Consider the following 25,962-nt stretch of genomic DNA (forward strand, 5'->3'; position numbering starts at 1 on the left):
AGTAAAGTCTTTGGTCAGTCTACTTGACCACATGTGGTTCAGTTTCAAATAATAATAATAAACTTACTTTTATCAAAATGCGCTTATTCTTTCAATTCAAATTAATTGTTATAATTTTTTTTTCTCAAAATGAAGATAATGTATTATATACACATTGTTTTGTTTCTTGTTTTTATTGGGGTTTTTTTCAAAGAGAGAGAGCAGTTTATTAAAATACATGTATTAAATTTAAATTTATACAAAGTCCCTGTATTATACATAAACAGTACGTGTATTCCAAACATGCTTCAAGACAATGGCAAATTTTTCAAATCAATAGCTCTCTTATTCTCTTGCCCCCCATAGCTCTCATATGTGTATTTCAACACTCTGACACTAATACTGCCATGTGGTCATGAATTGTTTTACCTGGCTCAGGTTTACAAGTCCAGTAGTCCTAGTATAGAAAAGGATGTGGTTACCTGAATGAACGTAAGTATTTAGACTAAAGTACTCCTTAAATCTCTGATACAACCTATAACCTACATTTGTAGCTACATCTATGCTGCCTATGCTGTATCCATCAAACGATTTTGTACATATTTATATAGTTACAGTTTGAATATCTAAATGTAATTTCTTAATCACAAGGCAACAGTGTTAATTAATAAAACTGTCCTGCTTTAAAAATATTGATAGGATTTGTTTTAGTTATTAAATCTCTGGTGTAATGCACTGCTAGTTTACCTGTAGTACAATGTAGTGCACTCCAGTTTAAACGTAGTGCACTACCGGTGCACTAGGTGTAAAGGTTAGCTTACACTCAACTGTATCAGAGATTTAAATATACTATTTAAATCTCTGACTGTATATAGTCAATATTTCTGCTTGCAATTTACTTGCAGCATCTGTAAAACCAGAGAGCACATTAATTGCTTTTGTATGAAATATTATGAAGCGCGTTACGTTGATGAGCCTGATATTCGTATACAGTAGTAACATATATAAGTCTCTGATTAGATGTATGTTTCTGATTTCTCACTTATAAAGCCTTGGTCACTCATTACCACGGTGTCAAGGGGATTTACTCGTGGTGTTGCGAGGGGAGATAACCCTGCAAAGCCTATATCATGTCTCTTGCGCAAAACATCTATTTTAATTAATTCTTCCTTCTGAAAATCTATTGCTGTTTGGAGATCCTAACTTTTCTATTCGAGAAATCAAAATTAACGTAACGAATAAATATGCAAATATTATGAGCTGAAAATGTAGACAATGAATATATACTCAAAGTATGCCAATTTGGTTAAATTCCATCAATACATGTAGATGAGATGAGGAAAATTCAGAGATAAAAAAAGGTGAAAATTTCATGAAATATGAATGAAAAGAACAACAGCGACGGATACTTATGGCCCACTGTGTTCGTTTTGGAAAGAAAACGCTTAAAAATCTTTTGAATTTCGTATGAAGATGATCAGTTTCTTCCTTGAGACGTCTTTAACATTCAATTATGGATTATCAGAAACATATATATGTTTCTGGGATAATGTTTATAAACAATAAAACAGCAACAACAAAAATAAAATTTCTACTTTAATTCCTACTACCAATCATTATCATTAGTTCAGGGCTAGTCCGCTAAACCTGCCTATATTATTAGGCTTTTTTTTTAATTTTTTTTTTATTTTTTTTTTGGTCTAATATTTAGTCTATACATTGGCAAAAAAACTAAAAAAAAAACCGTAATAATATAGGCAGGTTTAGCGGACTAGTTCAGGGCCAGAACGACTAAGAAAATGGTCCGGACCGGGTTGGGGTCTGAACTACTAAGGACGGATCTAGAATATTCTGGTAACAAGAAGATGGTTCTAAAAATAGCATAAGGGTAATTTCCCCGATAAGACCACGTCGGCATGATTTCACTTCCGGTGAAATTGTCCAATCAAAACCTGCCTACGATATCATTCCATAAAACTTAGCAAAGTTGGTAAACAGAGTGTCTGCTGTACATGTACCTACACTGTTGATGAAAATTGTTACGTCAGATTTGGCACCATCAATGCCCAATTGTGTCGATGTGATTCGATGGGTAGACGAAGGAGTAGAAGATTGACGACATTGCTGACATGGTTTGTCACATCTGTCGGGGCACTTTGCTACACGTTCAGTTGCATAGGTGCAACCGACACGACAGATCCAGTCATATTGGACGGATTAGCGGACAACAACAATGCATTTACAACAGGCTCTAGTAATTACAGGGACTCCACATCTGACTCATCCGGACAACAACCGACAGCTTGTCCTAAACTGCACAAGGAAAGGTGATTGCATTCGAGCATTTTCACACGGTTTCTAACAGTAACCAAAGGCAATGAAAGGATTTATGATGACCTGAACACAGGGGCTCGTAACTACTGTTTATATTAAAATATATATTTTCAGTCACTTGGTACGTTATATCCCAACGTACCCAGTGACTGAAAATATATATTATTATATAAACAGTAGTTACATGCCCCTGTGACCTGAAGTGCATGCTTGATTGCTTGTTATAGGCCTAGTTCAATCTGTTTTGAATTTATCAACCGTTTGCCACCTTTAAAGGCCCATGCACTACACCTTTCCGTCTTTTAATTTTGAAAATGGCAACGTGAAACGATGTTGATAATTTTGTCGTCGCAAAAGTCATATGATTGCTGTTAATACGTCTTATCTTTGTAACAGCAGAGGAGAAAATGTAGCGGCCAGACCGGGATTCGAACCCGGGACCCTCCGAACACTAGCCGAGTGCTCTACCGACTGAGCTACCTGGTCTCCGATGATCAACCCAGTCCAATCCCACTACAAAAGTACTCCTCCTTCCTTTCTCAAAGTCTTCACCCTCCAAGACATACATATGCATGTACGGGTGACACTTCCAAACACCACCAATGTGGGTTATTTAGTTGGGCGCCAATTTTGTAACAGGAGAGGAGAAAATTTAGCGGCAAGACCAGGATTCGAACTCGGGACCCTCCGAACACTAGCCGAGTGCTCTACCGACTGAGCTACCTGGTCACTGATGATCGACCCACTCCAACACCGCTACATCTTCATGCTTTGAACAATTTTATTAAAGTAAATAAATTAAATATGAATTATCATAACACAAGTCGTCTAAGTTTGCTGTCGTCGTTTTGAATACCGTACAATAGTTGACTATATCAGTGCATATGCTAGACAGCAAAATAAATCTTCACTGTTAACATCGATTACGCAGGAAATTTGACAATTTGTTTGCTGTACGTGTTGAAACCTCATCTTTAAGGCCGTCAAGTTTCCTTATGTTATTCTTGTGTATAAGAATCTTTGATATTTTATTTAAGAAAGATAGTGGGCCTTTAGCCTTTCAGGTAATTTGTGGGGTCAGATTCAACTTTTACTATTACTTAAAGTCCTTAATTCAGTGATCCTGGAAAAGTGTTGAACATTATTAAATTTTTTTAGGTCAGTCCAAAATTTAAGATGACCAGTCCACATATAACAGCAGCCATCTTGAACCTTCCTTCATAAACGAACTGGCGTGCTTTAATTTAGCTATAAAACTTCGCTGGAGATAAAATGAAGTACAATTTATACGTTGTTGCATTGTCATTTCCAAAATTGTATTTTTATGCTCGGATCTCAATTAAAACTTGTTAGTTTTTATGTTCAACAGATATATGTTATAAAAGTAATTTTCAGATGGACTATGATAGTATTTTTACATTTTTGAGAAGAAAAAATAACATTCTAACTTATGAATATAGATCAATAAAATAAGATGCAAAAATGGAAAGAAGCAGGTTTACAAAACATATTGAATTGTTATACAAAAAAAAGATGTCTAGAAGATAAGTGCAATTATTTATTTGTTTTCCAGTCATCTTATGATTGTGAGTACCCTTGACGGCCATGTCTCTGCCATAGACATCAACAACAAAGGCAAACTTGTGTGGAGTATATCTGCTGACTCTCACCCACTGCTTTCGTCAAGTATCAGCAAACTAGAGGTAAATTGTGTAGAAATATCTACTAAGTAAATGAAAAGAGAACTAACTTATGTAGAAATATATAGAATATGTAAATGAAAATAGGTGCAAATGAGATTTGTCTAGAATTAAAACGAAAAGAGAATTATTTGACATTAAATTCACTAAAATGATTTATTACAACTTTTATTATGAATTCATTTAAATTTTGTATCTATGTTTTTTTTCACAGAGCTTTTTAAAATGTACTTAATCAATATAATTGTTATATTATATGAATGTGATTGTATTATATGTTATTATGATTTATTTGCTTAAATTATTGATAAATGAAAATTAGAATAAGAACAAGAATTATGATTGGTTATTTTGAAGACTTCATAGAAGATGACATGCATGATCAAAGAGTTCTACTAATTTCCTAGGATAGATGAAAGTTAAAACCAAAAATGATTTGTAATAATAACCATGTGCTGATAATATTTTGTGTCCAGATTAGCCGTAATGGTATGCCTACCCGCCTGATTCCATCGCTGGACGGAGGCCTGTACCAGTACGACGGGGAGAGTATTGAAGCAATCCCTATGACTGTGGAAACGCTTCTTAGCTCCTCCCACAAACTCAGTGACAAGATGATGATGGTGGGATCTAAAGACATCAGAACTTATGGCTTAAATCCTGCTGATGGACAGGTAGATTTAGGTTTAGTAGACACTGCTTTGGCCATGCCAGCAATTAAATGTATCTCTTGAAAACCCTACTGGCCCTATAGCAGGGCTTTGGGAAAATTCAAATGAAGTGATATTTCATATATATTCATTCATCGGACACTATACTGGTAGGACTCCGCAATGTAGTGTAGCTCTCAAGACTTTTTGACAGACAATGTTCCACTTGGTCGTAACGTATTGTTGGCTGGTTTGTTTTATATAATCATGTAAATGTATTTACAAATGTAGCTATATACCAGCATTTATTTTTGTATTTTCGACGTTTCTCAAAATGTACTGAAGTGATCTGTCTCATATTTCCTATGTAGTATCTCATATTTCATATATACTCCTCTTGGGCAGTAGTTATGCATTTTGAGCCCAATCCATCAACAAGATGACTGACTTGTAAAGATATATTACAGACATCAAGATTATAATTTCTTCCATTTCCAGATGAATTATGTTTGTTCTGACGAAGGCTGCCAATTTGTTGCCGAGTCTGATGTGACAGACATGGACGACATTTTGGTTATAACTCGAAACACGCAGACAGTCCGTGCAGTGGACAGCAGAACAGGAGGAGAAAAGTAGGTCAAGCTTAAAGCAAGATTAAGGTCACGTACATTTTCAAATTATTTTTCTACACACAACTTACGCTTCTTGTTCAATGAAAGAGTTTACAAAACAGAAAAATTTCCTGACATGTATACTAATTTACTAAGATAAGAAAATAATAATGGTAATTATACATCGAATCTGTTAGAACATATATTCTAAAATCTGTTATTAAACATAAGCAGATTAGAAATTTATGTTAAATATTTTATTCTTTGGGAAAACTCAATATTTATAAAATACCAAAAGGGCAAAAAAAAAATGTGGTCTTCATCTCACAGATCAAATGAAATTGTTGATTGGGACCCAAAGAATGTGTTCCTAGTACTGTATTTGTCATACTTAGCATCCAGGGCACTTGAAAAATTATTTAAAAAAAAAATGGATGTGCTTTTGATTATTATAGGGAATTAAAATGTAAGCAGTGGATGAAAAACCTTAAAAACATCAGCCTTATTTGAAATTTTCTGTAAGCCTACTCTTGGCACTTTAATCTCAGTCAAAGTAAACATGGCTATCCCTGTGTCTTCTTTCTTTTGAGACGCATTATTAATTTGTGATTCATATGTCAAGTCCATACACATGCCATAACATTAATTTCATGTACCAGTTAATATGGGATACATTGTCGATGTTATAAACATCACACAGTTGTAAAACATTGTTTAGGTAATCATACTGGATGGATGTAGGGGGCGTTTAGGTATATCATTTCAACTCCTCCTCCAGAAGAGGGGAGGGAGCGCTTATGGTGGGAGTGTTTATTTTTTTTTTTTACAGAGATTGTCGCTATTAAAGGCAGGTTTCACCATACATTTGTTCCAGATGGAATTTCAGTGTTGGACAACACCAGCTTCAGTTTCTGGGAGGGAATAGTATGCCACCATCACAACACACCGTAAACGACAACACCGTTGATGAGGAGGGAATCTCTATCTTAACGTGTGGCCAAGAAGGTTGGTACAAAAACCTATGTACTGTCATTTAACTTGTTTTTGAGTGTAATTAAATTGATATACGGTATTCAACTCAAAAACTGCAAAGGGCGTTTAAAAAATTGAAGGAAAAACGTAAGGTGCTTAATTATTGCAAACCGATACAGTTTTGGTCTTTATTTGAAAAAAAAAGAAACAACTCATATTTTACATCATAAAACTAGTTACCTCCTCTACCTGAGCTATTATATTAAGAGACCACTCTCTATTAAGAGACTACTCTCTATTAAGAGACCACTCTCTATTAAGAGACCACTCTCTATTAAGAGACCACTCTCTATTAAGAGACCACTCTCTGTTAAGAGAACGCTTTTGATTTCTATGGAGTGGTCACATAAGACAGATTCAACTGTAATATAAATGGTTTTAAATTTGTACTGATTGTCAGAATGGATAATCATTTACTTGTATTTATAGTTCTGTTTTCACTGTGGATATTGTCCTCTCCCAATAGATGAAGAAGACGACTTTAACGTTGAGGACACGCTGAGGATTGTTGTACCTGAGGGAGTGATCGTCGCCATGGATCCCACGGACTCCAGCTTGGTGGAATGGCAGCACCAGGTTTGTATAGGGAATCTGAAGTCTCTATAACATAAAATGTTTGCTGTATTAAGTTGTTTTCATGGAACCACAAATATATAAAAACAACATATTACCATATTTGCCGTAATTAGCACACTCACCCTTCAAGTGCCTCTTCCCTCTTCTGGAAAAGAATTTAAATTTATTATAACTTTAAATATTGAGATTTTACATTATTTTTTCATTGAAAATACACAAAATTGTTTTTCAGAATCACAGAGAAAAACACCTGCTTGTTAACAAATATGAATATTTATTTATAATTTCAATATAAAATAACTGTGGTGTTTTGTCACCTTTATTGTAGTAGTTATGATGTACAACATTTATGTTTCAGTTTGCTAGCCCGGTAGTTGGGGCCTGGTTTCTGCAAAAGAAAGAGTTGATGCCTGTGAATATCTTTGATAAACGTCTAGTTCCTGCTCTGGAAAGCTTCCACCCTCCCGGTGAACAACTACCAGTGGAGCCGTTGCTATATGTGGGTTAGTAACCCTCATTGTCAATTCAAAATATTTCAGTGACAAAAGTGTAAAATGACAAAGGAATTACACATCATGGTCCATCTTGGTTTTCTCCTGATGTAACAGACAAAACTAACAAAACATGATATAGATGGAGAAAGGGTAAGGGGAGATAACTCCTTAATAAAAAAATGAACATTACAAATTTACAAAAGAAAGTCTTTCTACATTTCTAATAATATTCTGAACAGTATACTCCCTCCTTAGGAGAAGCAGACTATGTGCATTTGTCCAAGCATATAGAAAATTAAGTCATTTGTTTGAGAGATTAATGTAAAATGTTTTGAGAAAATGATGAATTTCTCCTGCAATGCAATGATGTGAAAATCCAGCAATAATTTTCTGATTACAGTCATGTTCTTGCTTGTGAACTAGACCAAGGAAGAATTGCATCATACTAAATGATAATTATAACACATTTTTGGAAGCAATGTCAAATTCAGGCATTAACATTCCAACAGAACAAATTACTAATTTTATGAAATTTCAGTTAATACTTTTGTCATAAATGAAAAAAATTGTATATATGGTTGTTATACAGAGATGGTCGTTATACAGAGGTGGTTGTTATACAGAGATGGTCATTATACAAAGGTGGTCATTATTCAGAGGTGGTCATTATACAGATGTGGTCGTTATACAGAGGTGGTCATTATACAGAGGTGGTCGTTATACAGAGGTGGTTGTTATACAGAGGTGGTCATTGCACAAAGTTGGCCATTATACAGATATGGCCGTTATACAAATGTGGTCAATATACAGAGGTGGTTACAATACAGAAGTGGTCATTATACAGAGGTGGTCGTTATACAGATATGACCGTTATACAAATGTGGTCAATATACAGAGGTGGTCACAATACAGAAGTGGTCATTATACAGATGTGGTCGTTATACCGGGGTGGTCGTTAAACAGAGGTGGCCATTATAGAGATGGTCATTATACAGAGGTGGTTGTTATACAGAGGTGGTTGTTATACAGAGATGGTTGTTATACAGAGGTGGTTGTTATACAGAGATGGTCATTATACTGAGGTGGTTTTATGGTCTTTGTTTTCAGGTCTTCACCATAACCAGCTGTATGTCCAGCCCTCGACGACAATGAAAGAGCATGTGTCCCAGGCCATGTCCAAGAGTTCAGAGGTCAGTCGACTGGACATCCCACGAGTGACCTGGAAACCCTATCTTAACTCTGGTAAGTTTGAAACATGCGGATGGATACAGAGTTACCTCCCTTGAGGGTAGATATTTAGGATGAATCTCGTTATTTTCTCTGAAAAATATGCCATTACATTTGCAAACACATGACGTCACAATCAATACCTTTAATATGCAAATACGCAAATTCACTATAATGATTTAGATTTCAAAAACTGTATTTTATCCAAATCTAAAATCCTAAATAATGTATTAATGAATAAAATGAATGGCTAAGAATAGGTTTTTGATTTTTCAAAAAAGTGAAGTTATGGAACAAAGGCATGTAAAAAATTTTAATGACTGGAAACCAACACAATAGTATAATAGATGTTTCCTGTTAATTAGCTCCATCCCGAACACCTTGGTTGAATTATCAAGGAAGTAATGACGTGCCTCGCCTGGACCACTGCCATCAGAACCTGCCAGACACTGACGACGAGCACCAGGAGGGAGCTCTCTCTGTATGGCATGAAAATTATCCTTTTGGTAGGTACATTCAGCATCTCATATTTTAGTTCTGTATCAATAATATTTCTGCGAAAATTCTGATAATTTATAGAGTCGCAAAAATTATTAGCTAGCACTGTAAATACTACACCAATTTATCACCTCCAGAACAATTAGAAGATAAATTAAAATGTAAGATGATATATTCCGATAACGCTGTTCGTCTTATGATTTCTGTCTCTATTTCTAACAATGAAATCTAAACTACTAGAAGTCTAAACCACGGCTACAAAACGCACCAAAATTAGCCAATGTAGCTAACCATTTACGTTGAAGAAAAGGTATTGGGTATCAGGGACATGTTGAAATATCCGTGTCATGTACCAGAAATAGGCCACAGTAACCTCTTGTATTGTATACATAATAATTCATAGCATTTCCAAAATTGACTTCAAAGATTAGCTTATAGTATGAACTGCCATTATACACATGTACTTGTTATGATTTTTGTTTTGCAGAATTTTGACAGGGAAAAAACCCCCAAAATACCAAAATGTGAAGCATATGCATCTTATCGATCTGTTTTCTTCATTATTTTGTAATTACAGACAATGGTTACTACCTATACCCAGAGTTTGTGGTTCCCAATACTACCTGTGAGAAAAACGTATCGTCTGCTGACAGCGCCGCGAGTACTTTGATTGACGGCGTCATCAGTACTTCACTGTGGACATACTGGTAAGAAGGATGGTTAGGGCTGCATATAAATCTTAATATGTTTCCTTTGCCGTTGACTAATTGCTTCAGAGCCAATAAATTTAGTATCATATATCTATAGAAATAAATGTAGAATCTTAAAATATTCATCATACAGTCCTTACACAATTCATGTTACCTGAACCACTATTTCTCGAATGTACTGCATTATGGGACCAATTGGATCAATAATAGAAGATGACCAACAGGTAACATCGTGGATTTTGATGTTGAATAGTATATTTAAACACTACAAACATTATTAAACTGTGAACACTTTGAAAGCTGACTGAACAAAACTATCTGCAATATGATGAATACTTACCTAATATGGATTTTGACTGCATATTACTCAACCTAATATGAATTTTGACTCAAATTTTGTCTAATATTTTAGGAGGCAAGTGATTGGTATCAGTGTTGTTACCTCAATTCTTGTTAATATCATCCTACACAAGCTGGGACGAAGGAGGAACATTGTACTTCTACCACAAGTAAGTCAGTTAACATTGATTACTTCTACCACAATAAGTCAGTTAATTGTACTTCTACCACACGTAAGTCAGTTAACATTGTACTTCTACCACAAGTAAGTCAGTAACATTGTACTTCTAACACAAGTAAGTCAGTAACATTGTACTTTTACCACACGTAAGTCAGTTAATATTGTTCTTCTACCACAAGTAAGTCAGTTAACATTGTACTTCTACCACAAGTAAGTCAGTTAACACTGTACTTCTACCTCAAGTAAGTCAGTTAGCATTGTACTTCTACCACAAGTAAGTCAGTTAACACTGTACTTCTACCTCAAGTAAGTCAGTTAGCATTGTACTTCTACCACAAGTAAGTCAGTTAACATGGTACTTCTACCACAAGTAAGTCAGTTAACATCGTACTTCTACCACAAGTAAGTCAGTTAGCATTGTACTTCTACCACAAGAAAGTCAGTTAAAATTGTACTTCTACCACAAGTAAGTCAGTTAACCTTGTACTTCTACCTCAAGTAAGTCAGTTAACATTGTACTTCTACCACAAGTAAGTCAGTTAAAATTGTACTTCTACCACAAGTAAGTTAGTTAACATTGTACTTCTACCACAAGTAAGTCAGTTAACATTGTACTTCTACCACAAGTAAGTCACTTAACATTGTACTTCTACCACAAGTAAGTCAGTTAACATTGTACTTCTACCACAAGTAAGTCAGTTAACATTGTACTTCTACCACAAGTAAGTCAGTTAACATTGTACTTCTACCACAAGTAAGTCAGTTAACATTGTACTTCTACCACAAGTAAGTCAGTTAACATTGTACTTCTACCACAAGTAAGTCAGTTAACATTGTACTTCTACCACAAGTAAGTCAGTTAACATTGTACTTCTACCACAAGTAAGTCAGTAACATTGTACTTCTACCACAAGTAAGTCAGTTAACATTGTACTTCTACCACAAGTAAGTCAGTTAACATTGTACTTCTACCACAAGTAAGTCAGTTAACATTGTACTTCTACCACAAGTAATCAGTTAACATTGTACTTCTACCACAAGTAAGTCAGTTAACATTGTACTTCTACCACAAGTAAGTCAGTTAACCATTGTACTTCTACCACAAGTAAGTCAGTTAACATTGTACTTCTACCACAAGTAAGTCAGTTAACATTGTACTTCTACCACAAGTAAGTCAGTTAACATTGTACTTCTACCACAAGTAAGTCAGTTAACATTGTACTTCTACCACAAGTAAGTCAGTTAACATTGTACTTCTACCACAAGTAAGTCAGTTAACATTGTACTTCTACCACAAGTAAGTCAGTTAACATTGTACTTCTACCACAAGTAAGTCAGTTAACATTGTACTTCTACCACAAGTAAGTCAGTTAACATTGTACTTCTACCACAAGTAAGTCAGTTAACATTGTACTTCTACCACAAGTAAGTCAGTTAACATTGTACTTCTACCACAAGTAAGTCAGTTAACATTGTACTTCTACCACAAGTAAGTCAGTTAACATTGTACTTCTACCACAAGTAAGTCAGTTAACATTGTACTTCTACCACAAGTAAGTCAGTTAACATTGTACTTCTACCACAAGTAAGTCAGTTAACATTGTACTTCTACCACAAGTAAGTCAGTTAACATTGTACTTCTACCACAAGTAAGTCAGTTAACATTGTACTTCTACCACAAGTAAGTCAGTTAACATTGTACTTCTACCACAAGTAAGTCAGTTAACATTGTACTTCTACCACAAGTAAGTCAGTTAACATTGTACTTCTACCACAAGTAAGTCAGTTAACATTGTACTTCTACCACAAGTAAGTCAGTTAACATTGTACTTCTACCACAAGTAAGTCAGTTAACATTGTACTTCTACCACAAGTAAGTCAGTTAACATTGTACTTCTACCACAAGTAAGTCAGTTAACATTGTACTTCTACCACAAGTAAGTCAGTTAACATTGTACTTCTACCACAAGTAAGTCAGTTAACTTGTACTTCTACCACAAGTAAGTCAGTTAACATTGTACTTCTACCACAAGTAAGTCAGTTAACATTGTACTTCTACCACAAGTAAGTCAGTTAACATTGTACTTCTACCACAAGTAAGTCAGTTAACATTGTACTTCTACCACAAGTAAGTCAGTTAACATTGTACTTCTACCACAAGTAAGTCAGTTAACATTGTACTTCTACCACAAGTAAGTCAGTTAACATTGTACTTCTACCACAAGTAAGTCAGTTAACATTGTACTTCTACCACAAGTAAGTCAGTTAACATTGTACTTCTACCACAAGTAAGTCAGTTAACATTGTACTTCTACCACAAGTAAGTCAGTTACATTGTACTTCTACCACAAGTAAGTCAGTTAACATTGTACTTCTACCACAAGTAAGTCAGTTAACATTGTACTTCTACCACAAGTAAGTCAGTTAACATTGTACTTCTACCACAAGTAAGTCAGTTAACATTGTACTTCTACCACAAGTAAGTCAGTTAACATTGTACTTCTACCACAAGTAAGTCAGTTAACATTGTACTTCTACCACAAGTAAGTCAGATAACATTGCAGTTACTTTACTCTACCACAAGTAAGTCAGTTAACATTGTACTTCTACCACAAGTAAGTCAGTTAACATTGTACTTCTACCACAAGTAAGTCAGTTAACATTGTACTTCTACCACAAGTAAGCAGTAAGTCAGTTAACATTGTACTTCTACCACAAGTAAGTCAGTAAACATTGTACTTCTACCACAAGTAAGTCAGTTAACATTGTACTTCTACCACAAGTAGGTCAGTAACATTGTACTTCTACCACAAGTAAGTCAGTTAACATTGTACTTCTACCACAAGTAAGTCAGTTAACATTGTACTTCTACCACAAGTAAGTCAGTTAACATTGTACTTCTACCACAAGTAAGTCAGTAACATTGTACTTCTACCACAAGTAAGTCAGTAACATTGTACTTCTAACACAAGTAAGTCCGGAAAGAATTCAACTGTCTTCCTATGAATCAGTAGAATCTATGGTCTATATAGATGCCAGAGCTTTGCAGACAATCTTCATAATACACACTGTAAATATTTAAGCATTACTACACATGTAAGCAAATTTAATTGCAAAGTGAAAAACTGTAAATTATGATCTATTTGCGCCGATATAAATAAGCCTATTTGGTGGTCACATTTTACTCAATTCAATGATGTAGTTACTGTTAGAAATCTTTTAGGCCTTAAGATTGATTTAATATTTGTTTTAGATGTCACAAAGCGGAGAAGGGACCACGGTTACTGTAGATCAAGCCACTCCATTACCACAGAAAAAAGATGAATACATATCCAGGTAAAGTTTAAAAAGGCATGGCGTATTTCTCTGATGCAAAATTCCTGGGCATGGTTTCTCAGATAATTTTACAAGTAAAAAGTTCCACAGTGTTATGTTACATGAAATTGCTTATAAGTTTAGAATTTATTCCAAATATTATGATTTAGAATTATAAAAATATTGCTTTAACATTCACATACAGTAAATTCATGTTTCTTTTAAAGTTTTGCCCAGAAATTGTTTTTTTGCATTATGTTTAAATTGTTTCTATATGATTTTCAGAACCAAAAGTTTTTGATTGATAAAATCATCTGAGGATTTAATCGTCAGTTAAATCCATGAAAATACAGAAGATTTGTTTTGGATTACAGGTACAACCAGGATTTTGAGCAGATACGAGTGCTCGGTAAAGGTGGCTATGGAGTGGTGTTTGAGGCACGTAACAGAATGGATACCTGCAGTTATGCTGTCAAGAGGATTGAACTTAAAAGCAGGTAACTAACAACAAAAGGAAGCTACAAGAAGAAGCAGTTCATGAATAAAGGATTTGTTGTAATATTTTTGACATTCATTTGTGTGTAATACACATTGGGCTACTATATATTGTATTTAGTATGAAAAAACAAATATCAAAACAGATCTGCCTTCCCTAGCACTTCGCAGCTACCGCCTGTCTTCAGGAGATGTTTATGGATGACGTTGATAAGGCAAAAACACAAACAATATACTTGTATTTAGTATATACACAATTATTTTGTGTGTTAGGGAGTTTGGTGTCTTCTAATTTTAACCATCAGCACTGGCAACAGCCTGTACTCCAGTGTGACTTATACGTGAACAAAAACTGGAAAAAATGGTAAAAAAGCTAATACTCAGGTGCCACTTGTCATCTGGAAAATATGGAATGTTTGGTACACTCTAGTATGGTGTATTACACTAACATCCTTTTATAACAGCCAGAGTCATGTAAAAATGGATGTAGGTACACTTATGTGTGTTAAACACCATTGCGTTTTAAAACTATGATAACCAATGTATTTAAGTAAAGAAGTTGTCTAATCACAAAGCGTCTTTTTATGAAAAGAATTTAGTTCATTCCCAGACTGGCAATGATATAAAATTTTGACGTTTTCAGTGCCAAAGAAAAGGTCATGAGAGAAGTGAGAGCATTGGCAACACTTGAACACACAGGAATTGTACGTTTCTTTCACGCATGGCAAGAGTCGCCTCCCCCTGGTTGGCAGGAAGATATGGATCGACATTGGACGGATAGGTAAGAACAATAAGTCTGGGTTTTTTTATCCTAAGTCCAGTCTGATCGAACAACTTGTTTGTTGACTGGAACATTATCAGACTGAAAAATCCATGTTGTGCCTGAGTAATGTATACAAAGGGCAGACAACTTCTGGTCAAAAGTCTGCATGAAGCTTTGTTGTTATTTGAATCTCGGTAAAGATGTAGCCTTCATCTATCTGACTCATGAGCGTTATCTGTTGATATGAAGGTGGTCAAAAGAGTTGGTTCTCTTTTAGGACTTTGGCAGTTTTATCACTGTTAGTCAGGTATTTTAAGTTGTGTTCAACCATTAATCTGAAATTCCCTTAAATTTTGTCTAATTTTTATAGATTTTGTCACCTTGACCTTTGGGAAAAAATGTTGATGTTCTAAAAAATCACTGATGATGTATGTTTTATTTTGCAGCGAATCTCTCACTTTGCCAACACCATGTAACTCTATTGAGACGGAATCACATGCCTTAACCATACCTGATTCACCCGTGTTTGACCTTCAGAATCCATTTGGAGGTCAAAGAAAGAACTTTGATTATAACCAATCCAAGAACAGAGGAAGTAGTGCGGAATTTCCCGTCCACAATTCCTGGATAACTTCGGACTCGGAATCAAGCTCCAGCCAACCATTTCTGAATATTAACGATGTGGATAACGACGATTCATTTGATGTGGAATTTAAGTTAGAAGATAGTGAAGACAGCGGAAGCTGCTCCAAGTCTCTGCCCTTTACAAAACATCACAAAGATTACAGGAAATCAAGGTCGGACAGTAATTCCTTCAGCGTACAGTTTGAGGATTCGGGTTGTGCCGAGAATGAAAAAAGTTCTAAGAGTGACTCCAGTGGCGGTGTAATGTTTACTGAAGAGACCAGTAATCGAAATTCAAATAACTTCCGACTCAACATGCCTTCAGGTTCTTCTAGCCATCAAACTACAGACATTCAACATTCCACAAATAATTTATCAGAAAAAACTTCTCGGAGTAAAACCAAATCATCGAGAGAACCGTCACAAAAGTTATTCCTTTACATTCAAATGCAGTTATGTCAGAGAGAGACTCTAAAAGAGTGGCTAAGTGCTAATAACAAACCAAGGAACAAAAAGGACATGTTGAACATATTTGGACAAATTGTATGTGCTATTGAATATGTTCACGGCTGTGGTCTGATGCATAGAGATTTGAAGGTAAATAAAACAAATTGAATTTAGTTGTTTTGAAAGGAAAGCATTATTTAAATTAAACTAGCTATTTTTATACTCCCAGCTGCAACAAAGTTAAGGAGGGGGGGATTATATTGGAATCGGGTTGTCCATCCGGCTGTCTGTAGACACAACTTTGTCTGGCAAACTCCTAAACTACGTAACAGATTTTGAAAAAATTTGGTACATCTGACATAAAGGGGAGTTCAGTAAACTATATAGGGTTCTTGATGTCCCCTATTAATGAAGATATTACTAGATTTGTGCAGTGGGAGGTATTTGTCGTCCAAAATAAATTTGGGTATTTGGTATTTGTCGAAACCAAAATCAATGATTTTACCATTGTCCCCTCAAAACGTATCCATTTATAATTAATAAATACCTGATATACAAATATCAGGTAACTTTTGCCTTCTCTGATGAAAATTAACCTTATCATTGATTTCATTGTAGCCTTCCAACATATTTTTCTCTGCGGATAACACTATAAAAATTGGAGACTTTGGCTTGGTCACAGCTCTATCAGAAGAGGAGATTTTAGGGGCAGAAAATTTTGGGAACGCAACATTCAAACATACGACGGAAGTTGGCACAAAGCTGTATATGGGACCTGAACTGGTAGGTTTAATGATGCCCAGTCAAAAAAGATGTGAATTTTTATCAAATTTAAAATTCTAACATTATTACCGTAGTTTAATATAAATTCATACTATTTTGTTCTCGAAGATCTGATATTTAAAATTTTTTAGTACTTCTCAGTTTGTCTTTCAACATTTTCTTTAAATCACTACTAGCCATAGAGAGGTCTGCATGGAATGTAACCAAATTTTGCCAGAAATATTCCTTTGGAAAAGGGAGTTTTTATAAACTTGGCTCTGACTCCCTGGGACAGGGGGGGGGGAGCTTGAGGGGCCCAATAGGGGAAATAGAGGTAAGAAGGAAATAAATATTAATGACTGTAAACCTACTTATTTTAGCACTTTTTGTGATGCCTTTGAAAAGTAAAACATGTACAGTCTGCTGAATTTTGTAAAAGATTTTTTCTGTTATTGAACCATCAATGTGCTGATTAATATCCACATTAATCAATCATAATTAACATATTTATTTTATATTTGCGCTACAATTTGACTGTGCTAAAGTAAATATGTTGACAGTAATCTTTGCATGAATTTGTACACTTTGCTTATACTAGGTTATAAATATGACTTTCGTTTTAGGGTTGTGGGAAGACCTACGGACAGAAGGTGGACATTTTCTCCCTCGGGATGATCCTATTTGAGCTCCTGTACCCATTCAGTACACAGATGGAGAGGGTTCGTACCATGACAGCTGTTAAAATCTGTCAACTGCCCAAGGAGTTTGACATGGCGTACCCAGCAGAGGTAAAATAGTATAAAATAGAAATTGACCTGTTTGAAATTTTGAATAATCTGACTCAAAGTGTGTGTTGGGGACGGGGGATGTTGTATTTGCTCTGTTGCTAATTTAGAAGTTCTTGAAGTTGTAGGACTTGTTGATTTTACTCTCTTTCTTATTATTATTAAATCATTAATTAATAAAGTCAGGTCTGTGGGGTCATTTGGGTTATTCAATTAAAAATAAATTTGAAGTCTTTTTCATAAAATGCTTTAATTTTTGTTTCCATCAAAACAATTTTGTTAAAATTAGAAATATTTTCCATGGTTACTTGTTGCCAGGTTTAAAATGATTCTAGTGTACAAAAGATTCTGAAAAAAAAAGTTTCTGAATGTATTTAAAGGATAATATTAGATTTATTGTTTAGTTATAAATGTTGGATATTCAAAACTCTTTGTAATCTTGGGATTAATTTCTCATGGTTGGTTAGGGATAATCAAAAAAGTTTATTTTTGGATTTTCGTAATCTTTCCAGAGCAAGTACATTAAATGGCTACTGTGTGAAGATCCCTGTCGGAGACCTACCGCCACGGAGATACTTGAGAGTCCGATGATGGAGAACTTCCATCACAATCCCCCGCCACCTCGACCACGGCTCCGTACAATATCTGACGACAGTAACGGCAGTTCAGGCTCGTTTGGACATGTCCGGAATTTATCCATGTAAATGATGCATACATTTAATATATCATTAACATATTCACCCCTGAAATTCCATAATGGACTGGTCTAGTCTTTGATTTAGAAGAGTCTAAATGTGTCTTCAGGGGTGAATGAGTTACAGAAAAATATTAGAGAGAAAGTTAAAGTGGATTTGAGGATGAGATTAAAGTTATTTCATATCAAATGTTCATTATCATATCAAGGTAGTTTTAGTAATTTAACACTGATATTGATGGCTGAGGACTATCGCTTAACCGCATCAAAAGTTTGTTTCTTCAATAGCTTCCTGTCTCTGAGTTAAGATTTATTTTTGGGTTATGGAAATAAGTTTAAAAAGTAGGTATTTTGTCATATTGTTAGAATAGTTTTAATTTTGCTATGAACCTGTTAAACCTTAGGGAGTGGTTAGAGGAACATTTAAAAGTTTTATTATTGTAATAGTAAAGTCACAGTGGACAAGATATCAGAAAAAATGGAGATTTTGGCTTGGTCACCAGCCTTCTCAGTATATGGCAACTTTGTAATGCTTCTTGTACATGTACTAGTTTAATGTAATAGATTTACAGTTGCAGAATATGTGCTTTCATTAAGCACAACTATTCCAATATTAATTTATCCTTGTCATGGAATATATTGTTAGAAAAACAGATTTATGTAATGTTAATGTAAAAAATGAAATGTGTTGTTTCAGTTGTGACATTATTTCTGCTTCTAATGGATTTGAATGATCATGTGATTTAAGATTTAAGTCTTGATAAAACAAATATCAAGGTATGCATTGGTTACATAACAGAAAAACAACATCAAAATAATATGTGCTCCAGTGATATTGATGTGGAAAAGGTCATTTAACCTCAATTATGATAAATATTACTACATGTGCTGGTCCAAAGGTTTTCTCTCAGGTTTTATTGAACATTCCACAAGATCTGCCACATTTGAACAAATATTCATGGAATTCATTTTAACTTTGTGATCATGCTGATGTATAAGAGTTAGTTCCCTTGGATTCACTTAGTTTCAGACAGCAGTATATGTACATGTTTTTGTAGGTTTCCACAATGATAATGAATTTGCTCGCAGACAACACTGTCTACATTTAACTGTACAGACAACTTGTACTGTAATTTTCACAACATTCATAGTTAAGTTAAAGGCTGATGGATATAAAAAAGTGCTGACACAAACTCACATCTTAATGGTGTGGATCATACACCTATTTTTGTTTAAGGTTGTTTTAAATCATGCTGATCAAGAGAGAATGGTGTATGTGTGTACACACATTTGAAAAATTTCAATGTTGTATATTGTATAAATTGGTATGTGTGTATAAATTGGTATGTGTGTATACATGTTGGAAATGTTTTCATGTGTATTGTATAAAAGGGTATGTGTGTACACATGTTGGAATATGTTTTCATGTGTGTAAATTGTATAAAATGGTAGTGTGTATATTGCTTAAATTGGTATGAGTGTACACAGGTTGGAAATGTTTTAATATGTATTGTATAAATCGGTATGTGTGTACACATGTTTGAATATGTTTTCATGTGTGTATATTGTATAAATTGGAACATTGTATTTGTGTAAATATGTTAGAAATGTTTTCATGTGTATTGTATAAATCGGTATGTGTGTACACATGTTGGAAATGTTTTCATGTGTGTTGTATAAATGTGTGGTATGTGAGATTTTGCACTGCAGAGAAATGTGTGTAAATGTTAACAAGGTAGTGCTGAGATTATTGAATGAATTAATTATTTTTCAATTTAATTAATTAATTATTGAGATTATTGTGGTTAAAGTTGAATTATCAGATAGATCATAAAATTCCCGACTGATCCTCAATTTGAAACAAACTCAATCAATTACATACAGTACTGTTGTATTTGTCTAATGAGCATAAATGTGTGAGGAATTGTAAAAAAAAATGGCCATGAAATCATCCACAAACTTCATATTGGTCTAATTGAGCTTCTACATACATCTAGTATAGTATGGTATGGGTTCTTAGGGTAGAAAATTTGTACATATTAGTATGGTATGGGTTCTTAGGGTAGAAAATTTGTACATATTTTACTTATTTATATTTATTTGATAATGGATACATTTCACACATCTTCTTTCAACTAAAAATGCACACTTATACCACAGGGACTTGGGACAAAGTTCTAACCAATAGTAAATATATCATATATAGCTACTGTATTACGTATCTATATCATAATCTGCAAAATGGTGGCCTTTGGTGAATTTTCGCATTACCAATTTGACATGAGATTCTTCCAAATTAATATAGGTTTTTGTATTTATGCAATAAAATGTATCTTTTAGTATTAATTCAATATGAGATTTTATGAAACTCGTTTGCCAATTATTATTTTTAACTTTTGCTCACCTATGTATTATGCTTGCAAAAATTAAAACTTTTAACAAGACTTATTTCAAAAAATCTTAGATGAAATGAACTCTCTAATTAATAAATATTGACTGCTAGTTGGAAATTTGTGTCAAGTCCCTGTGCCTTATATAAAACACTGTTAAGTTTTGTTTCTGATGTATTTAATGACAGTATAATTGTCAGAGAAATGAAATGGAACATTAACATGCTTGAACAATTTTTCTGATAATCTGCTGTTATTATGATCATGAAAATGGAATAAAAAGTGATATTTTCTGATGTCTTCTTTTATGGTTGATGTATTTTTCTTAGAATTAGTTTCTAGAGAAACTTGCCAAGAGTTTAGAGAAACTTGCCAAGAGTTTAGAGAAACTTGCCAAGAGTTTAGAGAAACTTGCCAAGAGTTTCAAGGGTCACCAATAGTCATTGTGCTTTGTCTTTTGTCGTCAGCCGTGCACCCTTCGCCATGTGATGTCCATAAATTTTTCAAATGACTTCTTGAAAGGCCCAGGGTATCGTATTTGGCCTGTTGCATGCTGGGATGAATGGGCAACCGAGTTTGTTCAAATGAATAGCTTTGAGCTTCATCCAAGTTCACAGGAGACAAAAAGGCTAATATCTTTAAACAACTTCTTGTCAATAACTAATTATAAGAGACCTACAGACCTGATATTAGGCTTGTATAATGCTGGAATGAAGGGCTACCAAGATTGTTCAAATGAATGACCTTGATCTTCTTTCTAGGTCACAACGATAAAATGCTTATACGACTTCATACATATAAGTCAAGAATCTTGAAACGACTTCTTGTCAATAACTAAGAGGCCTAGAGACCTGATATTGAACCTGTAGAGTGCTGGGATGAAGGGCTACCAAGTTTGTTCTAATAAATGACCTTGACCTTCATTCAAAGCCACAAGGCTAAAATCCTTCAAACGACTTCTTGTCAATAACAAATAAATGCAAGTTTAGAGACCTCATATTGGGCATATTGCATGCTGGGATGAAGGGCTATCAAGTTTGTTCACATGAATGACCTTGACCTTTATACAAGATCAAATTAAAGGGGCATACATTATCAAACGATGTCTTAGTGAATAACTAAGAGGCTTTAAACAATGATATTTGATCTGTAGCATACTTTGATAAAAGGCTAACGAGTTGGCTCAAATGAATGACATTGACCTTCCTTAAAGGTCACAAGAGTCATATAGTCCGAAATCTTTAACCATTTCTTGTCAATAACTAAGAGGCATAGAGTACTGATTTTGGGCCTGTAAAATACTAAGATGAAGGGCTTCCGACAGTATTAAGATAAATGGCCTTGACCTTCTTTCAAGGTCTATGTATATTGGAAACTTACAGTTTTAAATAAGGAGTTTTTTCTATTGTCTTATTTATTAGCCACTTATTCTTAATACACCCTCGATACTCAAGGGGTTCCAAGCACTTACTATATCTACACCCCTGGACTATCCCATAGTAAACCTGAATGCAGCTCAGAGGTAAAACTCTGAACCAATCACAGGTCAGCAAAAAAATTCTTTGAAGCCCAATTTTAAAGCCAGATTTTATAAACTTCTATCTAACAATTAAACTGTTTTATTTGACTAATTATCGTCCAGTCAAATATCGATTTTGTTTGTCTGATCATAACTTAGCAATAGCGACGGATAGATATGTTAATTTACCTATAGAAGATGAATACGTGTGTATTACTTTATAAGTATTAATCTGTAATAGATTTCATAATTTTTAATATTTACGCATTGATCGAAATATTTTTTTACTTCATAGAAGTATGGAAGAAAAAACAAATTGCAAACTGCATGATTGCACGTAGCAAATTGGAAACTTTTGCAAGAATGGGCTAAGCGCATTCACGCAGTTTGCAATTTGTTTATGCTTTCATACTTCTATGAGGTAAAAGAAATATTGCGATCAATGCTTAAAACAGATATATCTGGTTCAACACTTTTATTTGTTTGATATTATTAATACCATGATGACAAGTTATTTTGAACTTGAGCAGTTTTTGGACATTTCATAGTAGCTATAGTATTGTAGTAGATCTAGTTAAAGTAATCAATGGAAGTTCGTTCATTGAAAAAAAAAAAGTCATGAGTTCCGGAGCAGTTCCGGAGCAGTTTGTTGCGTGCGTGAGACACCAGCCAATCCTTATCAAGTGGGCGAAGCTTAAATATTTTTTTTTTCATAGTAGTATGAAGAAAAAGTTTAAACCAACCCAGAAGCTGCATTTGCCGTGAAAACAAAGAAAAAATAATTATTGAAGCATGAGCAAGCATAACACGTCATGTGTACCATAATAATTGTCGTATTTGAATTCCAATCACTAGAACTGGATCTAATTCATCTGATGTACATTGTACATTATTATCGGTCCTTTGTATAGACGTTTTTATTGTTAGTATATAATCACAGCCAGAATCACATGGATCTGAAAATTTGAAACAGATTATATAAGGGGTATAGATCAAAAATCGATAAAAATCATACTCTACACAATATTTAGTACTAAATAGTAGGATTTCGAACGAAAATATTATCACTCTTTCCAACGGCAGTAACCGTTTTATGAAGATGTGTTTTATAGCCTCTAAAGCTAGGTGGGTTAGGAGTTTTGAATCCGGGAGCTTTCCACCCTTTACGTGTATACGTACCATGTAGAGTATGATTTTTACCGATTTTTGATCTATACCCCTAAAACGTCTAAAATGGTCTTAGGGCACTCTGGTAGGTCCATAATTATATAATCTGTAACTAATTCTCAAATCCCTGTGAACCAATGTATCTTCACACCAGAAGTCTGAACAGGCGTACGCGTTCGACGATTCAACCCATTGATTGATTGTGATTGATTGATAATTATGTCATGATCAAATAATTAGGCCCACGTGGATTCCTTTAAGCAATATAAACTCCCCGTAGTTCATGTGAAAACGATTTCTTTATTTGGAAGATTTTTTTTTACTTAAAAAATAATCATGGTGTTAATTTCCTGAGGATGCGAGCGTTACAGTCAGCCACGTTTCTGAAAGATTTAACTTAATCTGTGTCATTGTTGTAATGTTGAGGTTAATTACATTGCAGAATTAATGACTAAGCTTAGAAACACGATATGTCACGATCTTGTGACCTTGGAGTGAAGAAAATTTCACAGACGAAATTAGATCCTCGTTTTTTGTAGTAGTTCTTTAGATTCGCAGGAACATCTAAAATTATTTAAATTTTTAAATTATTTGTTTGATTTTATCAGATTTACGTTCTCAGAATCAATTTAATGACTTTGACAAAATGACAAAAAAATATCCACCTTTCCATAGTCAATATTATAACCAGTGGATGATCTACTGAGAAACAAAATCTGACAAATGCTAATTATACAATAAATATAATTAACACAATCTTGTTAGAGAACCACTCATTACTGTTCAATTTCCTTGTAAAAATTAACGTTCCCTAGTTGCGAGTCGAATGAAGTGCTAAAATCAATGATCAGTGAGGAAATCCTGCAGCATTTTGATATGAAGACTTGTAAAGTGTAAAGGAGCGGTGATTCGTTTATGTCTTCTGTTGCAGAAAAGGAAAATATAACATAGCAGTTCTAATACGTACCAAAGTCTATAATAGTGGTAGTTTCCAGCGCTCAGCAAACAGGGAGTGGGACGACTGGTTCGCCTGTTGGCAGTATGTGTCCGGGTGGGGTGTGTTGCTTGGCGTCTTCGGCGGCATGCTTCAGTGATATAGCACTATAAAAAGGGCAACAGTTCCACAGGGGACCAACTAAAAAAAATAGATGTTGTCATACATTTTTTTTTTGGTGGATGGACTGATAAATATATAACAGTCATGTGATTTTTTTTTTCAGAAAATATGTGATTTGAAAAATCTTTCAAAAATCGGGATATTTACTATCTCTGTTTTATAGTAAATATCCCAATTTTTAAAAGATTTTTCAAATCACGTATTTTCTGAAAAATAATCACATGGCTGTGATATATATTCATCAGTCCATCCTCCAAATAAAAAAAAATGTATGAAAACATCCATTTTTCATTGAGTTGTCTCCCTGTGAACAGTTTCACTATACAAGAAGACACAAAACGAACATACCACAGTCTCCCAAAACACGCACCTCACACACGCTACACACTACATACATAGGAGGCCGTCCTTACATGACCCTGGCTGTTAATAGGACGTTAAAATAATCAAACAAACAAACAATCTAATACGTTTTGTTCCAGTTTCAGGTCAAATAAGTGTTGCTGAGGTTTTCTTTTAGCAGTGATGCGCAGGAAATGACAAATGTCATTTTCATGTATAAAGGTGTGTTTGCTGTCCTGTGACATTTGATGATTTATACTATAATTTACAATTTACAGTTTTGTGACATTTTTCTTCATTTGTAACAATTTATGACGATTTTTAAGTTAATGATTTAAAATGAATCAAATTAAGTCAAATGTTCAAGTATAATCTAAGTTGAGAGAGATGGTGTGAAGATATGAGTAGTTTTTTTTATTTGATATACAATGTAAATAAAATGATTTTAGGATAAATAAATAGATAGATAAATAAATGGATAGATATATAAATAGATTAATAAAATGAACCATATTGTTTATTGGAGGTCTAGTATACACCTTCAGGATCACGTCATGATCGCCGAAACTAACAAAAAAACAACATCGAATCTGCTTTTGAATCGAATTTGATTTTGGTAATCTATGTCTATTTTGTAACTTATCTTTGTTGTTTAGTTCAAATATTTGTTCCCCAATTTTATTTTATAAATGCTTATTAATAGCACATTATATTATTTAATCTCACTTGAATATTTGAGAAAACATTAATAAATATCAGCTATGAACATTTGTTAGGTGAATAGTTATGGTGTTACATCGCCCGAGTAGAATAAATAATTCCCAATGTCGAATGTTGATCACTGAGAGCAATATCTGCCAGACCAACAACAACACATACAGGAAGTTGTACAAAAAGAAAGACTCAATACAGATTCACGGAAACAGGACCAGTAATTTAGACATTTTACAGATCTCCGAAATGGTAAGAGATATTTTTTTGTTTTTGAAGTTTGAGTTTGGTCACTGAGCTGCAGCTGCGTGGAATGTTCAGCCATCTGCGAAGGTGTCCACTGATCATCCTCTCCATTGCCTCTACAGATGTAAGTGGTACTTCGTAGACAAGCAATGGCCACAAGTGTCTAGGTAGTACGCTTTGCTGGTATATCCAGGCTTTGAGTTCACTCTTCTCAACTGTCTTCATCCATTCCTCTGTCTGCTTCCTCTGATATC

The 25,962-nt window shown here is 34.3% G+C and overlaps 1 protein-coding gene across 2 annotated transcripts; it reads left to right on the plus strand.

The window, feature by feature from the left end:
* Positions 1-1,927: 1,927 nt before the first annotated feature.
* On the plus strand, positions 1,928-19,552 carry LOC138335378 (eukaryotic translation initiation factor 2-alpha kinase 3-like). 2 transcript variants are annotated; one of them, XM_069284434.1, is made up of 18 exons: positions 1,928-2,306; positions 3,887-4,016; positions 4,490-4,687; positions 5,162-5,295; positions 6,149-6,279; positions 6,773-6,882; positions 7,241-7,385; positions 8,484-8,618; positions 8,969-9,109; positions 9,679-9,808; positions 10,224-10,320; positions 13,585-13,667; positions 14,021-14,143; positions 14,785-14,922; positions 15,351-16,125; positions 16,594-16,758; positions 17,361-17,525; positions 18,035-19,552. In XM_069284434.1, exons 1-18 carry the CDS (start codon positions 2,068-2,070, stop codon positions 18,224-18,226), a joined length of 3,231 nt encoding a protein of 1,076 aa, XP_069140535.1. In that variant the 5' UTR covers positions 1,928-2,067; the 3' UTR covers positions 18,227-19,552. The 2 variants fall into 2 exon arrangements, with proteins under 2 accessions (XP_069140535.1, XP_069140536.1); XM_069284435.1 differs by lacking the exon at positions 1,928-2,306 and adding an exon at positions 2,923-3,102.
* Positions 19,553-25,962: the final 6,410 nt, after the last annotated feature.

The sequence above is a fragment of the Argopecten irradians genome, chromosome 11 (genome assembly GCF_041381155.1).
Source record: "Argopecten irradians isolate NY chromosome 11, Ai_NY, whole genome shotgun sequence".
In the NCBI taxonomy this organism is placed as follows: Eukaryota; Metazoa; Mollusca; class Bivalvia; order Pectinida; family Pectinidae; genus Argopecten; species Argopecten irradians.

What these genes read in the sequence shown, in the direction of transcription:
- LOC138335378 (XM_069284434.1), top strand. Translation starts at nt 2,068, where the DNA reads ATGGGTAGACGAAGGAGTAGAAGATTGACGACATTGCTGACATGGTTT. An exon ending in AAAGATGAATACATATCCAG is followed by an intron (nt 13,668 to 14,020) that starts GTAAAGTTTAAA and finishes TTTGGATTACAG; the next exon opens with GTACAACCAGGATTTTGAGC. An exon ending in GATCGACATTGGACGGATAG is followed by an intron (nt 14,923 to 15,350) that starts GTAAGAACAATA and finishes TTTATTTTGCAG; the next exon opens with CGAATCTCTCACTTTGCCAA.